This window comes from Odocoileus virginianus, chromosome 24, assembly GCF_023699985.2.
Source record: "Odocoileus virginianus isolate 20LAN1187 ecotype Illinois chromosome 24, Ovbor_1.2, whole genome shotgun sequence".
NCBI classification, from domain to species: Eukaryota; Metazoa; Chordata; class Mammalia; order Artiodactyla; family Cervidae; genus Odocoileus; species Odocoileus virginianus.
Window position 1 is genome coordinate 50,314,634 of NC_069697.1, and position 27,983 is coordinate 50,342,616.

General features: G+C 41.8%; 1 protein-coding gene across 1 annotated transcript in view; it reads left to right on the top strand.

The window, feature by feature from the left end:
- Window positions 1–474: 474 nt before the first annotated feature.
- The window catches only part of LOC139030898 (serine-rich adhesin for platelets-like), a 71,644-nt gene continuing 44,135 nt past the window's right edge, over window positions 475–27,983 (top strand). The window contains exon 1 of the mRNA XM_070454853.1: window positions 475–642. Coding sequence (XP_070310954.1) covers window positions 475–642 — 168 coding nt within the window. The remainder of the gene's footprint in view (window positions 643–27,983) is intronic.

The window sequence follows — 27,983 nt, forward strand, 5'->3', positions numbered from 1 at the left end:
AGGGCCATTAGTAGGGAATTATAAGTAAATAACTCAGTATGGCTAGAGTTCAGGGTTTAATAAGGGCAATAAGGTGGAGATGTTGAAAAATGAACTTGGTAAAACAAGTAGGATGAAATTAAAGAGGGCTGTATGTGCTATGAAAGTAGCTTGGGTGCTGGTATGAAAAGAATGAAAAGTCCTGTGGATTTTAAGCAAAATAGTGACCTCATAAGCTTGGGGAAATGAATTAAAAGGGAAGCAGAGAATGGATGAGGAAGGCCACAGGTAGAATCCATGTGAGAAATGAAGTGAAGGAAATGGTAGTTCCAGTGATGCTGAGGGGAGGCTGGATTAGATAAACGTCTCTCCCAGTGGACTGAGAGAAACATGTTCCTGGCTGTGGAGGACTGAGATGTGAACCTGGGACTCCTAGAAACTTTGTCCTCTAACCTAAGAAGAAGCCAGTCTACACTAGAAGATAATGACACCAACATGTCTACCCTAGAAGATAAAGACACCAACATGTCTACCCTAGAAGATAAAGACACCAACATGTCTACCCTAGAAGATAATGACACCAACATGTCTACCCTAGAAGATAAAGACACCAACATGTCTACCCTAGAAGATAATGACACCAATATTCAGGAAGAAACAGAAGTGAGAATCTTTGTTCAAATGTGACTAGAAAATTCCTCTTTGCAATTTTTTTTTCTATTTTCATTTGTAATAAAGTGTCCTTGAATAATACAAGCAGAAAAAACTGAGCAAGTGATCTTAAACCAAGGATTACAATAAAGAGTTGACCTTGTGGAAACCTCAATTTATGACTTCCTCAACTCTTCATTCTTGTTATTTATTTGGTAAATTTCAGTTGTCAATATATGGAAATAGTCAAAGGGAGTTTCATCAGAGATGATCTCTTTGCCTTTTCCCTTTCCCCACAGTTTCCAAAGTCAATGACATATTCATTCATTTATTCTGTTCTTGTTTACTGAGTATCTACTATTGCAGGCACAGAGGATAAATAGTAGAAAAAGGAAGTCCAGTTTTCATGGAGCTTACATTTTAAAAGAGATATATAGTAATGTAACAAGAAAGTGGAATGAAACTAGGGACTTTCCCATATGAAAAATATGGGAAAGGTTTATGTTTAGGTTTATGTTCTTGTGTTACTCCAGTAAGCTTGATTTTGACTGAAACAATGCCCAGTATTTTAACTACTCAGTTTTCATCCTGATGCTGGGAAAGATTGAAGGCAGGAGGAGAAGGGAATGACAGAGGATAAGATGATTGGATGGCATCACAGACTCAATGGGCATGAGTTTGAACAATCTCCTGGAAACAGTGAAGGAAGGGAAGCCTGGCATGATGCAGTCCAAGGGGTTGCAAAGAGTCAGACACAACTGAATGACTGAACAGCAGTAACAAATGTGGAAGCATCCGTGGCAATATAGAAAATAATGGACATGGTTATGTTCCAATAAAACTTTATTTACAAGACCATTAGATGGGTTAGGTTTGGCCTGTGAATTGTAGTTTGCCAACCCCTTGACTGCATCATAGGATTTCCAAATCTAGGAGACTTCAGGTAACAAACTACACAACCTCAAAGATCTAATGGGTTCCCCAGTGGTTCAGTGGTAGAGAACCCACCTGCCAATGCAGGAGACGCCAGTTCGATCCCTGCATCGGGAAGATTCCCTGGAGAAGGAAATGGTAACCCACTCCAGTATTCTCGCTTGGGGACGCCCATGGACAGAGGAGTCTGGTTGGGCTACAGTCCATGGTGTCTTAAAAGACAGACATGACTTAGCCACTAAACATCACCAAAGGATCAAATACATTTTGCCAAAAGTTTTTGGCTGTTTAACTTTTGTTGTTGTTGTTTAGTCACGAAGTCATGTGCAACTCTTTAGGACCTCATGGACTGTATGTAGCCCAACCAGGCTCTTCTGTCTAGGGGATTTCCCAGGCAAGAATACTAGAGTGGGTTGCCATTTCCTTCTCCAGGGGATCTTCCCCACCCAGGGATCGAACTGGCGTCTCCTGCATTGACGCAGATTCTTTACTGCTGAGCCATTGGGAAGCCTTCTGTTTAACCTTCAAATAAAGAAAAAAGAAAGCAAACTGTGAGTTAAACCAAATGGAAAATGTATCATAAATCCTTATATGCTTTAAATATGGCTTGAAATTATACTGCAAAGCCCAAAACTACTAACGAGGTAGAGATCATAAACATGCATGCATGCTCAATCACTCAGTCGTGTTCGACTCTGTGTGATCCTGTGGCATGTAGCCCAGCCAGGCTCCTCTATCCATGGGATTCTCCAGGCAAGAATACTGGGGAGGGCTGCCATGCTTGCCTGCAGGGGATCTTCCCGACCCAGAGATAGAACCTGAGTCTCTTATGTCTCCCACAGTGGCGGGCGGGTTCTTTACCACTAGCACCACTTGAGAAGGCTTTTTTTAACTCTTAAAACTATTGTATAATCTATGATGTTGCTTTACTATAGATGGCATCTAAGAATTGAGGAAACATAGTATTCCTTTCATGAGGAAGTTTGTTTTAACAGAAATTAAAAGAAAAGTAAAGTAGAATTAAAGATTAGGGATGTATTTGTGTTTATCCAGTACTGTTTAAAAGAGAGTATATTCTGATAGATGTGAATATTTCAGTGCCTGGTATTGTAAACACAGTAATGGACAAATACTTTTCAAATTTGATTAAAATATTCTATAATAATAGAAAAAGCAAATATAAACAGCAACTTTCTTTTATCATATTCGATGTTCATCAGACTACCTACTGATTATTCATATGATTTTCTAGATACTAGGATAAGAGAAACAGATCATGTTCACATGATCTTCATTAATAATATCTACTGCTTATTGACTGACTCTACTTGCATAAAATGCACTTTATATAATTTCTCATGACAATTTCACATAATGGGACAATTATCTTCATTTTTTATTGAATAGGTGAATAAGACTTACACAATTATGTAAAGTTATACAGCTAGTAACTGGTGGATCTTAATTTAAATTCAAGACTGATTGACCCTAATACCCACACTATTAACCTCTGATCATTCTTGCCACTGGAAAGAAATAACCACCCACTGGAAACTATTAAATGGGCCTTCTGGGCGGTAAACTCAGTTCTGCTGAGGTTGGTTGATATGAATCAGTTGCTAAGCTATATAGATAGGATCAGATCTTTGAATACCGGGGGTTCCAATGTGATAAGTGCCCCAAAATGACCCAGTCATACTTTATTCTAAGCCATTTTTTCTGACAGTTCAACTGCACCATTACAGTGGTTAACTTTGATAACGTTCCTAAAGATAAATAAATATAAGGTACAAATAAGCACGAATTCTAGAGCCAAATTTCCTGGGCTTGGATCCCCACTTACCAGCTGTGTGGCCTTGGACTGGTTACTTAAGCCTGAATTTACTCATCTATAAAATGGAGATTCTATTTGGACCTGCCTCATAACGTTATAGAAATGACTAAATGATATAATCTATGTAAAGCACTTAATACAGCATTTAGAACACAGTAAATGAGTAACAATAAGTATCTTTTTTAAAAAAAGCCATGACTCAGATAGTTGATTGTCACTGTTCAAAAACAATCCTCTTAATGTTCCCCTCTGCCATACTGAAGCCAAAATGATTGACTGGTTTGCTTTGAGAAACAAACCCACATCTGTAGCAGAGTTCATATAATGGTAAAAGTTCCAGTTTTTCAAAGGTCCCTCATTTCCCCCTTGACATGTCTAATAAATTTTAGATGACATAGTAAAATGCAAGGTGTCCTTTCTGAATGGCATTTCAAACATGGAGCCCCAAATTAGAGATTGGATCAGCCAACCCAGTTTCTGCCCACTTAATGGGGTAGTCAATTCTGTCCTAAGGCTCGCTACAAAATTATCACTAGCAAAATTATTTCAATATGTTAGAAGCTGTCCTTCTGGACTGCTTGTATCAGTCATGGAAACTGTAAGATGAACTGCCTAGCTGAGGTCAGACAAAGAGTATTCTAAAATTTAGTCATGACACTTAAAGACTGACTCGGAGGAAGTCTGCCATTCATTCCACATCAACTCCACTTGCTCAGATCCGCTTATTCCAAACAAGCCACACAGCAGCTCTATCATACAGGCAGATGAATGCTTGTGAAAATGTTAATAAAATGGCTGTTAGTTAAATCTGACAGCTTTGAGATTTGGGAGCCAGTCCTCTAGATAAATATGAAAGTAACTGGACAATTGCTCTAACCTGAACCTAGCCTTTATGTCTGATTCTGTGTCTGTTTCTGGCATTTTTCTAAATATGTGCTTAGAAATAATAATTAGAATATATCAGCACTAGTGCAAGTGATGTGTCTTTCTTTCCTCTCCAGTATAATTCTGATTTTTAGAAATGAAGAATTATGAACATATTTTGCAAATGAAGAAACTTGAAAAAATGATGGAAGAGGACCATGTGGTATATGAAAGTATTATATTTTTTAGATTCCAACCATATAGCTTAAAGTTAATTTCAGTCCCTGAATGGACTATAATGCAAATACTACTACAGATAAAAATTGCAAAATCAAATAATTACCTTGTCAAAAACTAAAAAAGAAAACTTTTTAGGGCTTCTTTCTGAAAATATCTATTAGTACATAAGTTTATTATTATTAAAAAGATGCTTTACTTCAACTGTGTTTTAAGGCTTTCTTTTTCTTTTTTTAAATTGTAAATATTATTTAGAGCATCAGTTACAAATAGATCAGTACACTCAATGTACTATAATAAGTACTAATGCAGTTTTTGCAACTTACAACACTTTCTATGCTTCTGGAAGCATTTTTTATGAATAATGGTATTGATCCCTAGACTAACATCCTTTAAGGTTCAATTCAAATCTAATCTCCTCTACAGAACTGTCTCTAAAAGACTCCGGACTAAAGGACATCTAATGTCTTAGAGTACACATTTTCTGCCCATGTGCTTGGTTTTTATCTTTTATTTTCCATCACCTAATTAATGACTTAATTATCAGCTCATTTGTAACTATTCACCTTCTCATTCATCCATTCACCCTTTAATATATGTGTCCTGAGTACATTCAATATATCCATCATTGTGCTAAAATCTGGGATATTAAATTATATAATAGTAATTGCTTTATAATAGATACTATACATGATATAAAAAGAGGACCAGAAGTCAGAAAACCTACCTCTGTCAAGAGGAGTCGAAGAAAGCATCACAGAGGAAAAGACATTGGGACTGGGACTTCCAGGATTGGATGCTGATAGTTTAGGTGAGAAAGAGATCATTCCAGACCAAAGGATACGAAGAAATTATAAAATGGCAAGGAAGTTCACAAAAGTGGATACATTTTCCCTGGTATTGCCTGGATACATCACTTCCCAGTGGCCACTTTCTTCTGAGCATGGAGGCTTTCTCTGTTCATACTTGAATGGAAACATGGTCACACAAATCCCTGTTTAGAAAGGATCCTGCAAGGGAACTAGATAACCTTTCAATTATCAGAGTAATTAAATGCCCTGGGCTTCCCTTGTGGCTCAGGAGTAGAGTATCTGCCTACAAGCAGGAGACCTGGGTTCAATACCTGGCTTGGGAAGATCCCCTGGAGAAGGGAAAGGCTACCCACTCCAGTATTCTGGCCTAGGGAAGCCCATGGACTGTATAGTTCATGGGGTCAAAAAGAGTCAGACACAGCTGAGCGACTTTCATTTCACTTCACTTCTGAGTAAGACACCCTGTTGTGACAGAATGCCTTTATTTGGAAGGCACAGAAAGATGAACTGATAAACCTAATGCTCCTTGGCATACGATGATAAAATCTGGCCTCCTGGAGAAGCATATACTATAGTTGTCAGGACTGGATATTACCCTTTCCTATAACACACACGTGTGTGCATGTTCAGTCGCTCAGTGGTGTCTGACTCTTCGCAACCCCGTGGACCGTAGTTCACCCGGCTCCTACGTCCATGGAATTTTCCAGGCAAGAATACTGGAATGGGTTGCCATTTTTTCCTCCAGGGGATCTGCCCCACCCGAAGATCGAACCTGCATCTCCTGTGGCTCCTGCATGGGCAGGCAGATTCTTTACCAGTGCACCACTGGGGAAGCCCAAAGCTGCATACACGTCTATATAAAAAGAAACCTTAGTTCAGCAGACCTGCTTGGATTGTCCGTGAAGAAATAAAACAAAATGAAGAGAAGAAGGCAGGAAGGTGCCATCTCAGAGTGCCTCAGTCAGGGCTGCTGCAAGAGGCCTGTGGAGCGTGAACTATGCCTCAAAATTATCCTGAAGATAACAAGGAAGGTGGATTTTCATACCCCGGTACCCAGTGAATTAGGCCACCTAGAGGCACATGGAATTTGCTAGGCACTTTTATCTCTCAGGGTATACAGACAGTGTCCTGTGATAGCCTGAAGATGGGTTACAAAAAAAAACAAAAGACAGAGGCTGGCTCTTGGAAAAGACAGGTGCTGGGTATTGGAAGAGAAGGAGCATTTTTTAGGAGGGCCCTCTGGGTCCTGCAGGATCTTAGCTCCGCAACCGGGGGTCGAACCTGTGCCCCCTGCAGCGGAGTCTTAAGCACTGGACGGCCAGGGAATTACCAAGAAGGAGTATTTTAAAGAGAGAGAAAAAAGCAAAAAGTGAAAGGAATGGAGGGAAACGGAGAGAAAGGGAGAGAAAGGGAGGGAAGGAAAAGAGGAGGAGAAGACAAGACAAAAGGGACGAGGTGGGAGGGGAAAAGAAAATAACAGTGAAAAGGGAAGGAACGTAAGAGATCTACACGGAGCCCTGATACAGGCTGACTTGAGAATAACCTAAGAAAACGCTAGATGTAAAATCTGATACCTATTTTAATTTTCCTTACCCGTCTTACCTGCCCCCTGAGGAAACTTTATTATTAACCTGTTAGTCCCAGCACTGGGGGATTCGGAAGTACTTAGTTGGGGCAGGATGAGAACAAACCACTCCGCTTTACTTACGTGCTACCCGCTATCCTCCCTTCAGATGCGGCTGTGGTACTTCAGTGTCTGCAGGTAACTTATTCTAAAGAAATTCTGTCCAAGTCGATTCACACAATCCTGTCATGGGTTGTGGCTGACTCTTGCTTGTCACTTTCTTTTGCATATGCTTTCTGAGCTCAAAATTCTGTAACCCACATTGGGTCCCCGTCATTAGTGTGAGGTGAGAGATTATGCTTCTGCATGAAATAGGCAGGTATGTGTTAGTTTGGTTTCTCATCAGGGGAGAGGACCGGAAGGTAATTTGCATGCTCTGATGCTCCAAGAGCGCTGAAGAGTTACCCCTTCTTTCCTTGACAGTGATGAGACCAGACTATACCCACAGGCAACGACTCAAGGTCACACTTTGGATTTTCCTTCATCTTTGATTTCCCTTCATTCAATCCATGCAAATTTATATTGGTAAAATGAGCTCACTTTGTACTGAATGACCCGTCTTAATGAATACTGATGTTGTGTAACCTCATACTCCGAGTTCTGTCAGGCATTTTACATGACAGCCTCTAGTGAATAGAGCAGGTTAGAATTGAACAGTTCCATGAATTCCTTTCTGCCCAAGGAGCTAAATATTTCTACCAGCTTCAATGAGATTTTAAAAAAAGAAGAATTTTTCATTTTATTTCTGATAAAATTCTGTGCCTCAAATCTTTTGTTTCTGCTATCTTCAAAGGACATATCTTGATGTCACTATTTGTTAATACATGTGAAGGTACTACCTCCGTGTTTTCAAAATCGATTTAAAACATTGTTATAAATAGTGAAGAAAGCAGCCAAATGAAACTTGAAATTAATTGTATTTGTAAAACTCTTAAATTAAGAAAACAATTTAAATCTTTTCATGTACATTGAGAAAATAGACTATAAGATCAGCTTTATTCCTTTTTAAAAAAAACCTTCATTGATAGTAGCGCATAATATGATATGCATGAATGCTCAGTCGTGTCCACCTCTTTGTGACCCCACAGAATGCAACCTCCCCGGCTCCTCTATCAGTGAAATTTTCCAAGCAAAAATACTGGAGCGGATTGCCATTTCCGCCTCCAGAGGATCTTTCAGATCCAGGGATCGAAGCCGGAGCAGATTCTTTACCACTGAGCCACCTGGGAAGCCCTGAATAATACAGAAGTGTTGCCAAATCCAGGTTCCTGTGTTCGAGGCACAGTGAGGCCAAACAAACACAAACATCATGGTTTGGACCAGACGAAGGTTTATTTCAGGGCTCCAAGCAAAAAGAACAGATGGCTCCCACTCAAAAGACCCAAACTCAAGGATGGTTTTCAGGAAAGAGTTTTAAAAAGGCAAAATTTGGGATGAGGGCTACAGGGTGTGTGACTTTCTTCTGGTTGATTGATGGTGAGGTAAGAGGGTGATATTTCTGGAGTCCAGATCGACATGAGGTTCCAATCAGTCTGGGGTCTATATCCTTGTGGTCACCAGTCACCATCCTCCACCCCAGGAGGGATCCTAGTTTCTGTTGTTAGCCATTCAGTCGTGTCCAACTCCTGGGATTTCCCAGGAAAGAATACTGGAGCAGGGTGCCATTTCCTTCTCCAGAGGATCTTCCCAGCCCGGGGGTAGAGTCTCTGCCTCCGACGCTGGCAGGATGCTTTGCCACTGAGCCACACGGGAAGTCCTGTAGAACAGTCAAAGACTGGCATCAGATGGTTGTCTAAATGCCTCCAGGAGGAACTAACAGTCTGGTGAATCTCTTATGCAATTAACTGCCTGATTCTGCTCTTTGGGACTCAGGGAAGGCCTAGGAGACTAAATCATTTTTCCTACAAACAAGACTCAGGGAGGGGTTTTGTACCCAGAAGGACCCTGCAGGATCCTGCTTGGTTTCAGAAGCACCATAATTGCTTTTCTCTATTCCCTGTTAATGGATATTCACATTTTCTCTAAGTGTTTAATCTAACAAATAATGCTACAAACACCTTCTTTTTACACCTACACATACAAGTTAAGATTCCTAAAATGGTATTGCTAGATCAAGGGGCAAGTGCATTTTAAATGTTGGGATGTTGCTCAATTATTCCCAAAGAATTATACCAAAGTCCACTTCCCCCAACACTAACAGAGTTTTCTTCACCACTTATCATCACAAAATTATATTAATCTTTATGTGTTTTTCATTATTATTGGCATTTGTATTATCTGTATGAATAGCCTGTCTTTTTTGTGCATATTAAAATTTGGTCATTTTGTTTCTCAAAATGATTTGTAATGTGTTAAGAATATTATTTGAAGGAGTTTAATTTATATATATACTTTATCCCAGTTTCTTCTTGATGTGTTGCTTATAGTATTTTTCTCTGTAAAGAATTTTGAGTTTTCAATCTTTTCTCTTTTATGGCTTCTGAGTTTGAGATTTTCTTAATTTATCCTCACTCCTAAATTTTTAAAAACATTCTGTTTTAATGAATGTGATTCCCTCTGAGTCAATCTTGGGCTCCATCTCCCCTGGACACAGTGATTGGCTTAAATATGAGCACATGACTCAGCTGCTTACAGTGGGAAGATCTCTCCATCCTTTGGAGGAACACTCTCGGTGGATGAATCTGTTGTTCTGGGAGCCATCTTTCTTGCCATACCGTCTCATGCGTGTGTACCTAAGTGGCTTCAGTTGTGTCCAGCTCTACGGACTGTATAGCCTGCCAGGATTCTCTACCCATGGGATTCTCAGGCAAGAATACTGGAGTGGGTTGCCAGGCCCTCCTCCGGGGGAGCTTCTGGACCGGGGTTTGAACCCGTCTGTCTTGTCGCCTGCTTGGAGGACGCCTTCTTTACCACTGGGAAGCCCCCACTGAGCTCTGGCACCTGGAACAAAATGCAGCCCTCCTGATTTCTCCCGATCAGCCACATCAGACAGAGGGGTCCCGTTACTGCCCTGACGTGGCATTGGTTTTGTGTATGTTGTCACAGAAAGGTCAGGAGCAAAGTGCTACTAGCCCCTCTTGACTCATTTTTATGGCGCTTCTTGTCACCTAAAAGTCCCCTATTATCACACACAGAAGGGTCCCCTTCTCTTTCTGGGCACCATCTCACCAAGACCCTGTGCTTCCTGATCCATGAGTCAACTCTGGTATTTATCTCACTCACATAGCCTTCTGTTAGTTAATCTGTCCTGCCCCTTAGATTTCACTCGAATCCCAAATCTCTCACCCGGCGCAAATGCTACAATTTTACAGAACTATGACCTCAACCTTTTAACACAACATTGGTAAAAATTATTCAATAGAATAGAAATGAGAAGAGACACTGGTGGCATCCTGCTAGAAAATACTTTTTCTTTCCTCCTTCCTTCCCTCTTTCTTCTTCATCTTCCTCTTCCTCCTCTTCCTCTTCATCCTCCTTTTGTTACTAGACGGAGAATCAGGCTCTGGATGAGAGTTGTCTTGCTCCAGTTATAGCTTCTCTACTTATTAATGGCAGGACTTTGGGGGAAGTTAGTTAAGTTTCCTATGCCTCAGTAGTCTCATCTATAAAATGGGAATTCAAATGGGAATAAAATAATAATAGCACTTGACTCCCAGTGTTTTTATGAGGATTCAGCAAGTGTCTCATGTGGTACAAGATGAGATAGCTGGTGACTGGCAGAGACAGAAAGTGCTTGGTAGAGGTGTGCATTTAAATTCAAGTCGTGCTGCTATTCAACACTACCTACCACCTCTTGACAATTAATACAAGTTTCCCTCTGTGAAGTGAAGATGTTAATCATACCAGCTTATGTAATTTTGAGTATCACAAAAGATGATGCATGTAAAGCACTTCGGCACTGTAGCTGGTACCTAGACATCACTAAATTCAGTGTAGCTTCATTGCTACTACTGTTGTTATTTATAAAAGCATTCAGTTCTTTTGATTTCCTGTGCATTATTCGTTCCATTATTTTATATTACTCAGGTCCCTCTTTTCACAACTAAGCTATTTGGCTGTTGGTACCTAGATAAATCTTTGTTCTCTTAAAGGAAGTAAAATGAAAATAAAATAAAAAATTTATATATAATCCTCCCCAATTTTAATAACTCCCCCTACAATAGACTTCTAAATGTAGTGCTTAGAATGCTATTTCTAAGAGTTAATAAATCTTCAGAGCCTTTTGTTTTTCTAGCTGTGTTTCGAGTTTCTCTCATTACATGTAGAAAGATCATGCTATGACTTTAGAACGGTGCTGCTGCTCATTCTGCAGTCCTCAGTTGCCCTTGAAATAAGATCAAGCCTTCACATTGCTATTATTGCAGGATTCTCAAGTTAGGAAAAAAATCAGTGCATGTAAGGCCCCTTACCACCATCTTTTATTGATACTATATCTGAGTATATATGATGTTTTATCACATGAGAATTCGCCTCAGGTACCAGATACTAATGAAAGCTCTGATACAGGGAAATAATGATTGATGCACTAGGTTGCTTTTAGGGAGGTCTTCCCTAGGACTCTCCGGTCAGGTGAGGGTGGCAAGAATGGTATGTCTGTGCTCCTGACAGCCATGCAACACACCTCTGCTTGTTGGCCCTGGCACCTGCTCATGTTGCTAGATTCCCATCTGTGAATCCTCTTAGGTTCTGATTCTCCCCTCAAGAATTATTTCCTTGACCCCTGACTCAAACGTGGCCCCATCCTTCTACTACAGGGCTCTGTAGTCTCCCATGATCTCTGAACAGTCCTTCTTTTGAGCTCTTCTTGCAGGTTGACTGGTGAAGGCTGCCATCTGGCCCCCCACCTCTCTTCACATCCCTCTTCCCAGGCCCTGCTCCCAGAAGAACTGCCCGCAGACACAGGTCATCTGGAATTCTATGAACTACTTGGTTGACTGTCACCTGGATAATTTGGGATAAATACAGATTATGTATTTCCAAGTTCATTTGGTCTTGGTATATAGATCTGTATGATTTAAAAGCTTCCCAGATAATCCTGAAGTACATCAAAGTTTGGCAGCTACATCTTACATAATCACTACCACCTCAGTTTTCCTAAATCATGGTTCAAATCATGCCAAGTTCCTGTTCGAAATACCTTAATGTTGCTCCAATGCCTACAAATTAAATTCAAAATCTCTAACCTGATACATAAGATCACCATAATTTGTTAATATTTACTTATTTATTTATTTATTTGGCTGCTCCAGGCAGGTCTTAGTGGGCTATTTAGTTGAGGCATGCCAGATCTTTTTTCTTTTCAGTGGAGGCATGCAAACCCTTAGTTGTGGCATTTGTGATCTTTTTTTTTTTTTTTTAGTTGAGGCATTTGAACTCTTAGTTGTGGCATGTGGGATCTAGTTCCTGACCAGGGATTGAACCCAGGCTCCCTGCATTGAGAGCACAGAGTCTTAGCTACTGGACCACCAGGGAAGTCCCAAGATCCCCAAAACTTAGCTCCAACAATTATCTACTTTTCTTTCCATTGCTCCCATGTATGCATCATTTTCTCTGCCATAGGTTTCCAGCCTCCGTGATTTAACAAATGCCTTGCCCTCCACCTAGAACACCCTATTCCTACCTTCATTAGCTTCTGAAAACTCTTACCATCTTGTAAGACTCAGCTCAAACTCTACATCAGAGCCTCATCTAACGTTCCTTCACCACCTTCATTCCCATATGGAATCTTTATTCACTCAATCCGCAGATCTTTACTGAAAAGCAAACATGTGCCTGGTAGTAGGGAAAACACTGGTGATACTGCGTCCCATGGAACAGAGCCTTCATGGAGCTTACAGTCTAGCAGATTTATGTCTTTGAACCCTTGCATCACTTGACTTACGCCTTTCTCCTTAACACTTTCTCAGTGTTATTGGACTGAACTGAATTCCTCTACGGAGATGAGCACAAAGTAGGTGCTCAACGTTGGTTGACATGAGACATGTCAACTACCGAAGATCGTTATCTGCATTAGAAAATAACGCAAAGCAGCAAAATAGGCAAAATATTGCTCAACTTTTAAAGGTATGTGTGTTTTTCTCAAAATGCCCTTAATATTAGCATCTGAAGCTAGAATACTTTGAATTACCCTTCAGAGGAAAGTACTGAAATAATTATAAGCCCATGTATGATTTATCAACCACATTGGTGAATTGAGATAAGAGAATATGCACAAGGTGCCCACATCAGCTTCATTCTCAGGAATAAAATTGAAGAGTTTCCTTTCTTGAAAATACCAAGGTAGGCAGGCTCAAGAAGAAATAACAGTAATAAAAGCAGCTTGGAGGTATGTGACCAGCCTCTAAATTCTGCAATAAATGCACTTTGTTGAACATTAGTGTCAGCATGTCATAACGTCAGCTTATTTGATGTGGCATAACTCCTGTAAGTCTTCTTAGAATGTCAAAATACAGGCTAGAGCTCTTTTTTTCCCCTGTAAAGGAAATAAGAAATAGTAATAAATTTTTCTACTGTGTGCAGGCTGCTGGCCAGGTCTGTTTCCCAGCCCCTGGGTTGGGTGTCAAGTGGTTCTACCTTTGAGGAACATGAAATGTTGTCCCCTGGGTATATGGTGATGTGTCTCCTGTGTTTACTAAAAGGCTAACAGGTAGAGGTACCAGTGGCAAGCAGAAGTGAAGGGCAAGGAAAACCTGGGGAAACTTCTCTGTTCAGAAAATGGACCTGGCTGCACAGTGCGTCTGCCCAGCATTGTGTCAGGCAAGCAGGAGACACTGAACACATCCTTTGTTATTGTTGTTCAGTGGCCTGGTAGTGTCCAACACTTTTCAACCCCATGAACTGCAGTGCACCAGGCTTCCCTGTCCCTCACCATCTCCCAAAGTCTGACTGTTCTTTGAAGCATTGGAGTTTACTTTCATCACGACTGAGAGTCGTTTCTGCTTTGGCCCAGCCCCTTCATTCTCTCTGGGGCTGTTGGTAATACTCCTCCTCTCCTCCCCAGGAGCATTTGGACACCTTCAAACCTGAGGGACACATCTTTCAGTATCATATCAGTTTGTCCTTTTATACAGGTCATCAGGTTCTCCCGGCAAGTATACTGAGGTGGTTTGCCATTTCCTCCTCCAGCGGATCACATTTTGTCAGAACTCTCCGCTATGACCCTTCCATCTTGGGTAGCCTTACACGGCATGACTCATAGTTTCATTGACTGACCCAAGCCCCTTTGCCAGGACAAGGTAGCAATCCATGAAGGAGCAAGACATTCTTGTTGTTCACGGGCAAATGCTGAATGAATCCCAGCTTCTCAATACTGGTGTGCACAGAGGTTGGTTCACAGGCTGAAAAAACACATGATAAACCTATGGAGTGTCTCCATCTACATGACAGAGGTTCAAAACAGTCCAGAGAAACATAATTCAATATATATTCCTGACTTCCCTCCTCCAATCTGTTTAGAAATATCCTCTTACACTAGCAATGATAAGCTTCTCAAGAGCAGGCTATACAACTCATATATCTGTGTATTCTCCTTAGCTCCCATAAACTTCAGAACATGCTTGATGCATGTTTATTAGCTAGTTAAGAATGGGAAGCAAATAGGCAAGAGGGAACTTTGGTGTCAAGACACATGTCAAACCCACAAACCCGAAGAGGAAATATGGCGTGGTCCCCAGTGGGGCTTTGAGACCCAGCTGCTTCCACTGTTTCTGTCTCCTCCTCTCTGTCCCAGCCTCGCCTCCACTTGTCACTGCTGAGGGAGAGGAACTGTGTCTGATGAAGAATAGAAACTAAACGCTTGTTAGTATTCTTCCCTCACTTGTCGCAGTAAGCCAAACTTTTCTGCCGCCTACCGGGTCCCTTTCCTGCATAGTGAGTCTGTCTTTTTGGCTGGCTCCATGGAAGTTTCTTGAAAGCATAGGAGTCCACCTTTCACCACCTTATTGCCCTCCTACACTCTACGAAATATCTACCAGGGAAAGTTTTTTCTTTTTCTACCCCCACCCCCCAAAATTCTCATGTCGATGTCAAAGAGAAGTCTAAATCTGAAGAGATTCAAATGATTCCTTCAGAGTTGGCACAATTTAAAGCATTCAAAGTCACATTAATCTTTCTGAGAACAGTGTCTCTATAAGAACAGTCCGAGGTACATTCTACTGGAGTTGTCAGCAGGCGTGCAAACCCTTCAGTCAAACCTGGAGGATGAGCTACGTGAAACAGGTGTCCCAAGCTGAATCCTCAACATGAGCTATTTCCTCAGCCCAGGCCCAGTCCCTCAACTCTGACATCAGCCAGAGGACATGGTAAACAAGTATAGTGTCTCAATGAGTGAAGTAATTACCCAGCTTTGTCAGGACTGACAAGGGTAACTTGATTTGTGAAAAGACTCTTGGATAAAAGATTCTTGCTTTCAGACCTGACAAGTCACTTATTAACTGTGTGTCCTAGGGCCAGTCACTTCACCTGTGTATAATCCTCTTTCTTCAGAGCGAACATGTGTTCTGCAAACTCTCATAGACCTTCTAAGGATTTGATGAGTTAATGCACAGAAAAAAAAACAACAACTGTGAAATGTTACCCACATGCAAGGCAATGGCTCCGCTCTGATATGTACAGAGATGAGGCAACAGTCCTGTAACCAGGGGGACTCTCTTTCTTCATGCATTGATTCATTCATTTAATCTATCAACAGATAAGTATTCAATTCCTATGTGCCAGGCAGTGTCCTAGGAGTTCGAGATACAGAAGTAAACAAAGCAAAAGGTTTGCCTTCATGAAGCTCGGGTGCTGGTGGAGACAGCCGAATGATAAGTGTAATGCAAGGAACTGGGCTTGGAGCTCTGTGATAATTAGAGGGTGGGCCGGGGGTGAGGCGGGAGGGAGGCTGCGGAGGGAGGGGATGCCTGTACACTTATTGATGATCCACATTGTCCTGCAGCAGAAACCAGGGCTACGTTGTAAAGCAATTATCCTCCAATGAAAAATAAATTTGAAGATAAGTGCGATGAAGCAAAAGGAAGCAGTGTTGTGGATGGAATCAATTTTTGTGGGGGAATATATTACATATAGGGTAGGAAGGGAAGGCTCTCTGATGCAGCGGCAGTTGGGTGGAGCCCAGAAGGAAATAAGGCACAAAGCCGTGGGACTCTCTGGAGAAGCAGATTCCAAGCAGAAAGGACAGCGAGTGCAAATGCCCTGAGAAGGAGACATACTCTGCTCTCAGGAACGGGAAGGAGACTGGTACAGCCCAGTGAGCAAGGATCGGAGAAGCTGCAGACATAGTCTGGTGGTAAGGGGCCAGGAAGCGTGGGCAAAGTGTGGCTCACTGTCATGGGTCTGATGAAGGGTACTGGAGAGCTTTGGAAAGGAGCAAGACAAGACCTGTCTTTATTTTTAAGAGGAACTCTCAGACTGGATGGTAGATCTTGAGAGCAGGGATGGAGGCAGAGAGACCAGTTAGAAGCATTTTCCAGTAAAGTACCAAGAATTCATGAGGGTTTGGATTAGGGAGCCGATGATGAAAACAGTGATTCTGGATATATTTTGAAGATAGAGCCAACAGGATTGCTGATGTATTGGATGTGAGATGTAGAGAATAAGATGAGTAAGAAATGATTTGACTTTTCTTTTGAAGGCTAGGGAATTGGGAGGGGAGGAATCAAGGAGATAAAACATAGCATTAATTTTCCTAAAAAATGATTTATAGAACTCCCAATATATATGACATAATTTCTGACCTCAAAGGAACTCACGAACCATTTGGGGAAGCCAGATCCAAATGAAGAGTGGAAAAAATTAAACAACAATGTTTAAAAGATAATCAATTACAAATCACACAGTTTTTAAAATATGTGACTTTTTAAATGGAAAAAAAATTAAGCAGTGCATCATCCAGTAAAATTACCTCTGGCTGGTTCACTGAGGCCAAGATTGAAATCTCAATGCTGCTGTAAATTGTGCAGTTTGAAGCCAATAAGCCATAGTAGCCACAACAATATAACACAAATATTTGCACACATGGAAGTCCCTTCAGTCGTGTCTGGCCCTTTGAGACGCCGTGGACTGCAGCCCGCCAGGCTCCTCTGTCCACGGGATTCTCCAGGTAGGAATACTGGAGTGGGTTGCCATGCCTTCCTCCAGGGGATCTTCCTGACCCAGGGATCAAACCCGGGTCTCTTATGTCTCCAGCATTGGCAAGCAAGCTCCTTACCACCAGCGCCACCTGGGAAGCCCAAAACAAATGTTTACTTTTTCCTAATCAGACTCAGGATGAGTTTGATAGATCTGGATTCAAACAATAGCTCCATTACTTATTAGTGTGACCTTGGGCAAGCTCATTCTGTGCTCCTAACCTAGCCGCCTCCTCTGTGCACTCTGAGTAATAATACTGGGTAACTCAACGGACTGCCATTGAAGATGATGATGTGATGTGATATTTGATGCATAGCTCTCAATAACTAGCTGGTTCTGGAATTCCCTGGTGTCCAGTGATTAGAACTCTCTGCTTCTACTGCAAGGGACACAGGTCCAATCCCTGGTCAGAGAACTAAGATCTCGCGTGCCATGTGGTACATAAAAAAAAACAAAACAAAAACTAGTTGGTGCTATTGCCGTTGTTATCAACACTCGCTCTGCAGGGCTTCTCACATGCTCTGCAAGCCAGCCTCACTCATTCAGATGCCTACTATGCAGGGTACTCTCACAGAGATTGCTGGTCTGTGTCACAAATGGCAAGAATCATTTTTATACGCTTCGCATTCCCCGAGTGCCTGGCCCTGTGCTGAGTGCTAGGCGGAGTGGAAGATGTGTTTGCTATTTGACATGCAACAAAGTCATATGAAAATACTTGCTCATTGGCATGAAGCAGGGCGATATGGGAGGGTTTGCTGATTGACCAGTTGCAAAGCAGTAGCAGGTGAAGGGCTCCCTAAATTGTACAAGTGAGGAAAACAACGTGAACCTCACAACTTGGCTCTTTCCCAGTTTATTCATTTGGAAGGGCTGCCACAACAGTACCATAGACTGAGTGGGTTAAACAACAGAAATGTATTATCCCAGTTCTGGAAGCTAGAGTCTCAAGATCAAAATGGCAGCAGGGCTGATTCCTACTGAGAGCAGTGAAGAACTTTCTGACCACCCTTGGCATTCTTCATCTTGTAAGCATCACCCCAGTCTCTGCCTTTGTCTTCACACAGTGGTCTCCCCGGTGGAGCTGCATCCAAGTTGCCCATTTTTATAAGGACGCCAGTCATGCTGGAGTAAGGTTCCTATTCAAGTGTGTTGTTGATATTTAGTCGCTGACTCTTGTATGACTCTTTGTGACCCCGCACCAGGCTTCCCTGTCCTTCTCTATCTCCCAGAGCTTGCTCAAACTCATGTCTATTGAGTCGATGATGCCATCCAACTATCTCGTCCTCTGTCGTCCCCTTCTCCTACTTCAATCTTTCCCAACATCAGGGTCTTTTCCACTGAGACAGTTCTTCGCATCAGGTGGCCAAAGTATTGGAGCTTCAGCTTCAGCATCAGTCCTTCCAATGAATATTCAGGACTTATGTCCTTTAAGATTGACTGGTTTGACTTATTTCCTTTAAGACTGACTGCAGTCCAAGGGACTCTCAAGAGTCTTCTCCAACACCCCGGTTCAAAAGCATCACTGCTTTGGCGCTCAGCCTTCTTTATGGTCCAACTCTCTCATCCAGACACGACTACCGGAAAAAACCATAGTTTTGACTAGATGGACCTTTGTGACTCAAACGTGACCTCATCTTAACTACTTACATACAGAAATAACCTGACTTCCAAATAAAGCCACACACCCTGAGGTACTGGGGAGTTAGGGCTTCAGCATACGAACTTGGGGGAATACAATTAAACCCAAAGCACGGTCAGGCCCCACATCATCCTCGTGCTCTCTCATCCAGGACCTCGGCTTGCTGCCGCCTTCCTCCTCCTCGTTCTCTCCGTCCCATTTCCTCACTGGCGTCTCTAAGCCCACACCCAGGAGTCACCTGCAACCCTGCACCGCATGCCCTGCATCCTGGTCACCGCTGACTTTGCACCTTATAATTCAGGCCTTGTGCTCTGAAGAGAAGGAGATTTGCTATTTTGGGAGCCGTCCAGATTATAAAGAACAAACAGAACAAATGGTCTGAAGGACCCTTTGATGACTCACTCATCATTCCTACCCTCCTATTGTCTTTGTGTGTTTCTCCTTGCTCACTGACCTTGCTTCTTGGCAAACTGCTCCAGACAAAGCGTTCACCTTCTCTTTCAACTCAGCCCGCCCAGCAGAGGCATCCTGTGTGTGGGCCATGCATTGGAATGATCAGCATGGGCACCATGGAGCAAGGTTAACAAGGAGCAGTTTTAATTCTCTGGCCTTCTCCACACCCCTCCTCTCCATTTATATTTTCAACATATGGTTGGCTTTATAATGTTGCTTTAATGTTTTCTCTTGTATTTAATTATTTAAAGATTTAATAACAAACTGCTGAGAATCAATCACACACAAGGGACACATTGATTTGAATTCTTGCTCTTTCTTTCTGCTTTTACAGAAGAGTGATTTTAAGTCACTGGAAACTTAAAGCACAAAGCTAAAGGGGGAAGAGAAGAGAATGACTCAACTACGTTCAGAAAAGGGTATCTGGAGGTGAAATCAAACTCTCAGCAATATCTGATACCTATCTCTTATCAGCAGTGGGCAGTGGTGATAACCAAGGAGCATCAAAACAAGTAGCTTTAATTCCATTTTCTTTCTAGGAAGGTAAAGGCAATAGCTTACACCTCACCTTTTTTCTTTTTAAAATAAATTCCTCTTGGGCTTAGTTCTGAGTGTTGGGGACCAGGAGACAGAAGGAGAAATACTGCTGTAGGGCTCTGGGGCTAGTGACAGAGAGAGGGATTCTTTAAAATAAAAATCACATTTGGAATTTTAAATGGCTCATTGCCCAGTATTTTGGGCTCTCCTTTCTTCATTTCTAGCTATTAGCAGGATGAGCTAACCTAGTTAGGAAGACATGCACTCATAAACATATCCACACGTTTTGCATGACCGGCTCTGCTGAATACTGTGTCGGGCACTAAGGATTCAGCGAGAAGCGATGCCGACCCATCCTGCCTTTACAGCCACTCACATCCACCCTTGGGGAGCAGAGTTCCGGAAAGGACAGCTGTATTCTCTCTGTTCTGCTGGAGGGAAGTACAAGATGTTGTAGAAGCCCAGAGGAAGGCGCTAACCCAGAGGCAGAGGAAAGGAGAGGCTTCCTGGAAGAAGAGACAACAGGAGACCTGAAAAGTCAGTCGGAGTATGACCAACGAGGGGCTGCCCTGGTGTCTCAGATGGTGAAGAATCCGCCCGCAACTGGGGAGACCTGGGTTCGATCCCTGGGTTGGGAAGATCCCCTGGAGGAGGGCATGGTAACCCACTCCAGAATTCTTGCCTGGAGAATCCCCAAGGACAGGGGAGCCTGACAGGCTACAGTCCATGGGGTCACGAAGAGTCAGACACGACTGAACGACTGAGCGTAGCGCAGTGTACAGAACGGACTTCAAACTGCGGCACGTTAAGAGAGCGGATCTTAAAAATCCCATCAAAGCAATGAGTTGCCTGGTGAAGCCTTGTGTTTCCACGCTTAAGAGACTGAGGAAGCAAGAAGAGGATTGGAGAAAGGATCTTTGGGGAGTAGGGGGTTACGTGATAAATTATTACTATTTTAATGTCACAAATAAAATACCCGAGTTTCATTTTCATTGTAAGGATCATTTGAGATCAATATCAATAGCAAAGACCAGAGTTTTCATATAAAAAATATGTAATAGCTGGTGATTATGCTAGTAATATAGCGGCAGCAATAGTAATGAGTTGTTAGAAAAAAGAGGGAGAGAAAAAATAAAATACAGAATAGTAGAGGAAAATTTCAGATATACTATAATGTTTTTAGCCAGAGAAAAACGTTTTATATTTTTTATGTTTCTTTGGACTTTCCTGGTGGCTCATATGGTAAAGAATCTACCTGCAATGCAGGAGATCTGGGTTCGATCCCTGGGTTGGGAAGATCCACTGGAGAAGGGAATAGCCCCCTACTCCAGATTCTTACCTGGAGAATTCCATGGACAGAGGAGCCTGGTAGGCTACAGTCCATGAGATCACAGAGTCAGACAGGACTGAGTGACTAACACTTTCACTTAGGATGGATGGATGGATAGAAGAATGAATAGGAAAGAAAGAGAGAGGGAGAGAAAGAAGTGAGGAAGGATGGTTGAAATAAAGGAACACAGGAGAAAGGAAGATAATCTGGAAGGAAGGAAGAAAGGGAGGAAGGATGTTAAAGAAAAACATGAGCGATGAACTTTGAAGGCTTTCCTTTTGCCTTAGTACAGAATGATAAGTTGGTAGATAACAGGATATCTCAAAACCATTTTTCTCCAGAACTTTGTACACACTGTCTTGTAATTTTTTTAACATACCATGAGGCAATAGAGCATTCTGCTATTAGCCCAATTCTTGCTTTTTGTAAGCAACTTTTTCTCTCCCTTAACTCTCGGGATTTTCTTTTTACTTTCACTCACAGGTTTCATAAACAAGTTCCCATCAGTGTTTCTTTTTATGTTTCTTTTAGTTTCCTCCTTCCCTTTCACGTCTTTATTCATATCAGAAAATTTTACTTATATTTATCTTCCTTGCTTGTTTATCCTCTATTTTCTTTACTGCTTTTAGTATTATAAGACAAATATTGACTATCTTAGATCTTCCACATCTCAGCAAAAGGGACAACCTTTTTTTCTCCCTCAGCAGCAAAGACTTGCTAATCACAGAAATTCTGACCACAGTAAGTGAGGGAGAGTGAACAAAGAGAGAGCTTGACTCCCGAGCCTTCGGGCTCTGTGTCCACTGCTTTATTCCACCACTTCCCTTGGAATCAATACTCATGCTGGAATTTCCCATAAATCAATGGCCCCATTTGTTTAAAGAACTATTCCTGCATCGCTAAACTGCAGCAAATGCTGATTCAGCCACTTAACGGTGGAGACTTGAGCAGTTGGTCCCACAGGCCTTTTAGTAATCACCACATAAGCACCCCTTGGCTTATTTCTATTTGCAAGTCTTGAATTTCTGATCTAGGGATTTTTCCTGAATGCAGTTGGGAAAATTTCTTCTTGAATGAAGCTCAGTTTTGTTTTTATGGGCCACAGGCAGCCCTCGATCAATCCAAGTCCATCTGCTATGTGCCTCCTAGAGATTCCTTAGTGTTCTTGGCCTATGGATAGTGCATTTTCCAAGGGCCTCCAAAAATGCATTTTTTTTTTTTTTTTACTTTCCCAGTGGTATGCAGTGGCTCTGCCCTTTTTCAGTTTCTAGTTTCACAATGGATTTTTCCTTATTTTTGTATTTTTTCCTATCATTTCAGTAGGATCACAGAGAAAGAAAATGGATTTTCTTAATCAGACATTTTTAACTGGAGCTGTTGAATTAAGATTTTTTTTCTTTTTTTATAACTATTTTTTAAAATCAAAGTATAGTGAATTTACAATGCTGTTCAGATATGCAACAGTCATTTAGTTTTATATATATATATTAATGTAGTTTTTAATATTCTTTTCCATTGTAGGTTATTATAAGATATTGAATAACAGTTCCCCGTGTTCTACAGTGCACCCATGTTGTTTATTTTATATGTATTAGTATATACATGTGTGAGTGTGTTAATCCCAAACCCCTAATTTGTCTCCCCCATCCATAGTTTTAACCGTAAGTTTGTTTTCTATGTCTGTGAGTGTTGAATGACATTTCAATTGTTCATTACTATGCCTGTCTTTCCCATTAGATTACAAGCCCCTTGATGCCAAGATGTCTGTATTTACTTCATTTTTTTTTTCATTTATTTTTATTAGTTGGAGGCTAATTACTTTACAATATTGTAGTGGGTTTTGTCATACATTGACATGAATCAGCCATGGAGTTACATGTATTCCCCATCCCGATCCCCCCTCCCACCTCCCTCTCCACCCGATTCCTCTGGGTCTTCCCAGTGCACCAGGCCCGAGCACTTGTCTCATGCATCCAACCTGGGCTGGTGATCTGTTTCATCATAGATAATATACATGCTGTTCTTTCAAAACATCCCACCCTCGCCTTCTCCCACAGAGTCCAAAAGTCTGTTCTGTACATCTGTGTCTCTTTTTCTGTTTTGCATATAGGGTTATCGTTACCATTTTTCTAAATTCCATATATATGTGTTAGTATGCTATAATGTTCTTTATCTTTCTGGCTTACTTCACTCTGTATAATGGGCTCCAGTTTCATCCATCTCATTAGAACTAATTCAAATGAATTCTTTTTAATGGCTGAGTAATATTCCATGGTGTATATGTACCACAGCTTCCTCATCCATTCATCTGCTGATGGGCATCTAGGTTGCTTCCATGTCCTGGCTATTATAAACAGGCGATGAACATTGGGGTGCATATGTCTCTTTCAGATCTGGTTTCCTTGGTGTGTATGCCCAGAAGTGGGATTGCTGGGTCATATGGCAGTTCTATTTCCAGTTTTTTAAGAAATCTCCACACTGTTTTCCATAGCGGCTGTGCTAGTTTGCATTCCCACCAACAGTGTAAGAGGGTTCCCTTTTCTCCACACCCTCTCCAGCATTTATTGCTTGTAGACTTTTGGATAGCAGCCATCCTGACTGGTGTGTAATGGTACCTCATTGTGGTTTTGATTTGCATTTCTCTGATAATGAGTGATGTTGAGCATCTTTTCATGTGTTTTTTTGCCATCCGTATGTCTTCCTTGGAGAAATGTCTGTTTAGTTCTTTGGCCCATTTTTTGATTGGGTCATTTATTTTTCTGGAATTGAGCTGGAGGAGTTGCTTGTATGTTTTTGAGATTAATCCTTTGTCTGTTGCTTCATTTGCTATTATTTTCTCCCAATCTGAGGGCTGTCTTTTCACCTTGCTTATAGTTTCCTTTGTTGTGCAAAAGCTTTTATGTATTACTTCATTTTTATATACCTGCCCCTGACACATAGAATCCACAAAATAGAGGTTACTTAATGCATAATTGATTAAATTAGGTAGAATGGCTGTAAACAGATATTCTGTTACATTCTGTGTGCATAACTAAGTCATGGAAAACAGTCATCTCTTGAACTTGCTGCTGAGTGATGGGGAGGGAAGTTCCATTGGGCTGTGCGGAGGAGGCTTGTGAAGAACGAAGAATTTTATGGGTGCTCAGACAAGCGTGCCTAGAGCGGCTGGGGTGAAGGGAGGGTGAGGAGCAGAGGGATAAGTTATTCTCAACTGCTCCCCTCACCCTGTCTTTGCAGAGATTTCACTCTCGTCTCATGCCTTCCACACTCTTGATCAGCTCTCCTCTTTCCTGAATTCACGTTTAGCTTCATTTCTCTGGCTGCCCTCTGATTTCCTACCCCGGCTTCCCTGACTCACATCTGGCTAAATTCAATCCTCAGAAACCCTGCTGCTGCCCTTGCGACCTGTGCCACAGCCTCCCTCTCCCAGCTGCAGAAGTCAGAACTGGACACGTTTGTACACATATTGGCCTAACCTAAACTTAACCCTAACAAAATTAGTATTATAATTCCCTTTCATTCAGTCCAGGGCTAATGGCAAGTTCAATGCATCATCATTTATTTTCAGAGCATTCAAGAAGTATAAATTGTACCTAATGGATGCAAGTCATGTAGCTATTAGCAAAAAAGGGTAAATAAAATGTCAAAGCACCAAGGCTTCCTGAGTTACTAGACACTTGCTCCTCCCCACCTCCAAGTTAAAAGCAGTGATGAATAAAAGTCTATGTGCATTGTTGTTGTTTTGTCATTAAGTCCCGTCGGACTCTTTGCAACCCTGTGGATTATAGCCCACCAGGCTCCCCTGTCCATGGGATTCTCCAGGCAAGAATACTGGAGTGGGTTGCCATGCCCTCGTCCAGGGGGTCTTTCTGACCCAGAGATGGAATCTCCTGCATTGTCAGGCAGATTCTGTACCACTGAGGTACCAGGAAAGCCCCTAGGTGCATTCAGAAGGCAAAGTAATCCAACCTGATTTTCAAATTACATGTAACAAATAAAGAGAGCAACAAAGATGATTGTAGCACCATAAAAGCAAAGAACTTATGACTGAATAAATGCACACACTTTACTGTTAGTCATTCTAGCAGCTAATGTAGCCAACTGTTTCCTTATCTGAAGAACAGGTGTTGCTCTGGGTCATTTTGAGGCATTGAGTGTAATAAGCTGGAGAGTGTATGCGGTGAATTTTTACTTGTGACAAGTTTTCCATCAGTGTTACATTTAGAATTCAAGATTGAATCTTGATTCATTGCTGAGATTGGTGAAAATGGGCCAGTTTGTGGGGACAGATAGTATGTGCAATATTGACAGTATCTAAAATGAGTGAGGGGGAAAATAATCATTGGAGATAAATTCATTGTCAAAGATACATTTTATCATTTACACTTTTTTCTGGCTTTACGGTGATGAGTAAATTTGGTTATTTTTCAGACCTTAGAAAAAAAGAGCTCTGGAAAAGCTGACTGTGGCTGAAACTAACCAGCCTTTCACAAAATTAATTTCCTCTTCTTCCAGGATCCCAGGAGGCTACATTTCCCTGTTACTTTTCCACTGAGACTTGGCCTGGTGCTAGAATGCGCACATCACCACTTTTATTGCAGGTGCTCAAAATCCCCCCACATGTGATCGTTTCCATTCTCTTCCCGTCCTCTGGCTAAATGTGGAGAACTCTGAGGTCCTAGAGGAGTAGGGAGCCAGAAGACAGAAGAAGACTAAATCTCAAAAAGTCACATGCAAAGAACACCCACGTTGAATTGTTACATAAACGAGAAATTAGATTCTATTATGTTTAGCCACTGAGATTTGGGGGATTAGTTTGTGATGGCAGCTAGCTTTAACCTTACTGATTTATGATACTGATGTTTAAGTTACTGGCTAGCCTTTCAAGAGCAGAATTGGTCTCCATGGCAAAAAAACTTTCTTAATAATCTTAATGACCGTGGACGTAGGAATAGAACTAAACAGATGGTGAAAGTAAACCGAATACCTGTGAGGGCAAGCGTTTGAACTCACCTCAGGTAAGCTTAACTCTCCAGGATCTGCCCACTGTATAGGACGAAGAGATACCATGATACCTGCTCATAGAAGTCCAGTCATCACATCACATTAACCGCAGTCACTGTTCCTACTACATGACATTCTCGGTAGAACGAATCACTCATCTTCAATTGTCTTAGACTGTTATTTGTTTGCTTGTTTGTTTACCTGCTGCCACCCTCCGTCTCAAATGTCTCTCTTTTCTCTCTTATGAGAAAGGAGACCTTGCACTCATGTCGTCTCTTAATACCCAGCAACTTGGATGCCTGCTCTGTATTAGACACTCGGTGGTCATTTTTGTTGAATTAATGAATGACCTTGGATGTCCATGACTAAAATAGTTAGCTTTCTATTATTAGATTCTTCCTCCAGTCAACAAATATCCTAACTTAAAAGGAGCTTAAGACATTAGTCAGTGGTCTCAAGGAGCCTGCAGTCCAGGTGAGGAAAGACAGGACAGGACAGGTTACAGTTCTGCAAACGGTGAGTGATAAACACTCAGCTTAATGAAGGTGGTAGAATTCAAGTGTTTATAGGACTTCAGAGCGAAAGAATGGGTGGTTACTTCCATAGGAAAGGCAGCTTGAGTTAAATCTTAAAGAGTCAGGAGGAACTGGTAGCCTAGAGATGTGTTCACCAAGTGAGACGTGCTTAGCCAGAGGCAGGGTGTGGTGAGTTTCACCGGACACCCCTTGGGGAGAAGGGAGAAATTATTAGAACGTTCGTGTGTACTCACTTTTTATTTTGTGCTTTTTAAAAAAAGGCTTAACTAATATTTACCATGTGAACTAATAATATACATGCACACAATTTATAAAATAAACGTGCACATATTACGGGGGCATGTTCATAATTAGGCAGTTAGAAGAGTGCTTACATAGAGTCACATTTTAATGCGGAGGTGTTAAGGAGGCATGGGTGCAGGAATGACAAAGGGGATTAACTGAACCACAGCTTGGGTGGCACCAGGGCCATGTAAGGAGCGAGTGTAAGTAAACGTTCCAACAGACAGTTGTAGCCAAGTCGTGAGGAGTGTTAAATGCCTGGTGGTGGCGGCGGCTTAGTTGATAAGCCGTGTCTGACTCTTGCAGCCCCACTGTGGCCCACCAGGCTCCTCTGTCCGTGGAATTTCCCAGGTAAGAACCATGGAGTGGGTCGCTATTTCCTTCTCTAGGGGATCTTCCCAACCCAGGGATCAAACCCGTGTCTCCTGCATTGCAGGGGTTTCTTTACTGCCAAGCCACCAGGGAAGCCCTAAATGTCAGTAAAAGCATTTATATTTGATTATTGGCTCCTCCTTATGTGCCCACCGTTTTCATCTCCATGATTGCCTCCCTAACGGAAGCCCCCTTCAATCAAGCTTGGGGTGACGGCAACACCCCCTAAACCATCTCACTGCTTTCCTGCTTGCCCCACTACTGTCCCTCCTGGGCAAAGTGGCCATGGTGATATTTTAAAAGTTTAAATGGACTTAAATTTAAGTGGATTTAAAATTTTAAATCCAGTCCCTTACTCAAAAGTTTCGAATGATAACGCCACTGCACTTAGAAAAAAAATCAAATTTCTACCATTTCTATATAATCTGCCCCCGTGTATTTTTTCAGACTCATCTTGTATCACTCTGCCCGCGCTGCCCTACTCAAACCACGTCAGTCCGTTGTCCAAGCTCGTGCAAGCAGATCATTTCTCTCCATAGTCTTGTTGCGCTAGCTGTGTCTGTGCTTGGGAGTGTTTCTCTGCACGGATGCATGAGCTCCCCTTCTCCTCATCTAAGCTGTCCTTGCTGGGTACCTGCATATACACTTATCTTTAATTTTAGCCCCCCCCCCATTTGATCCTCATCCCAATTCTGTCAAGTAAAAAGAAATTTATAGAGGAAAGAAGTGAGATTGAAAAGATTGTGACTTCACAGAAAGAGAAAAATG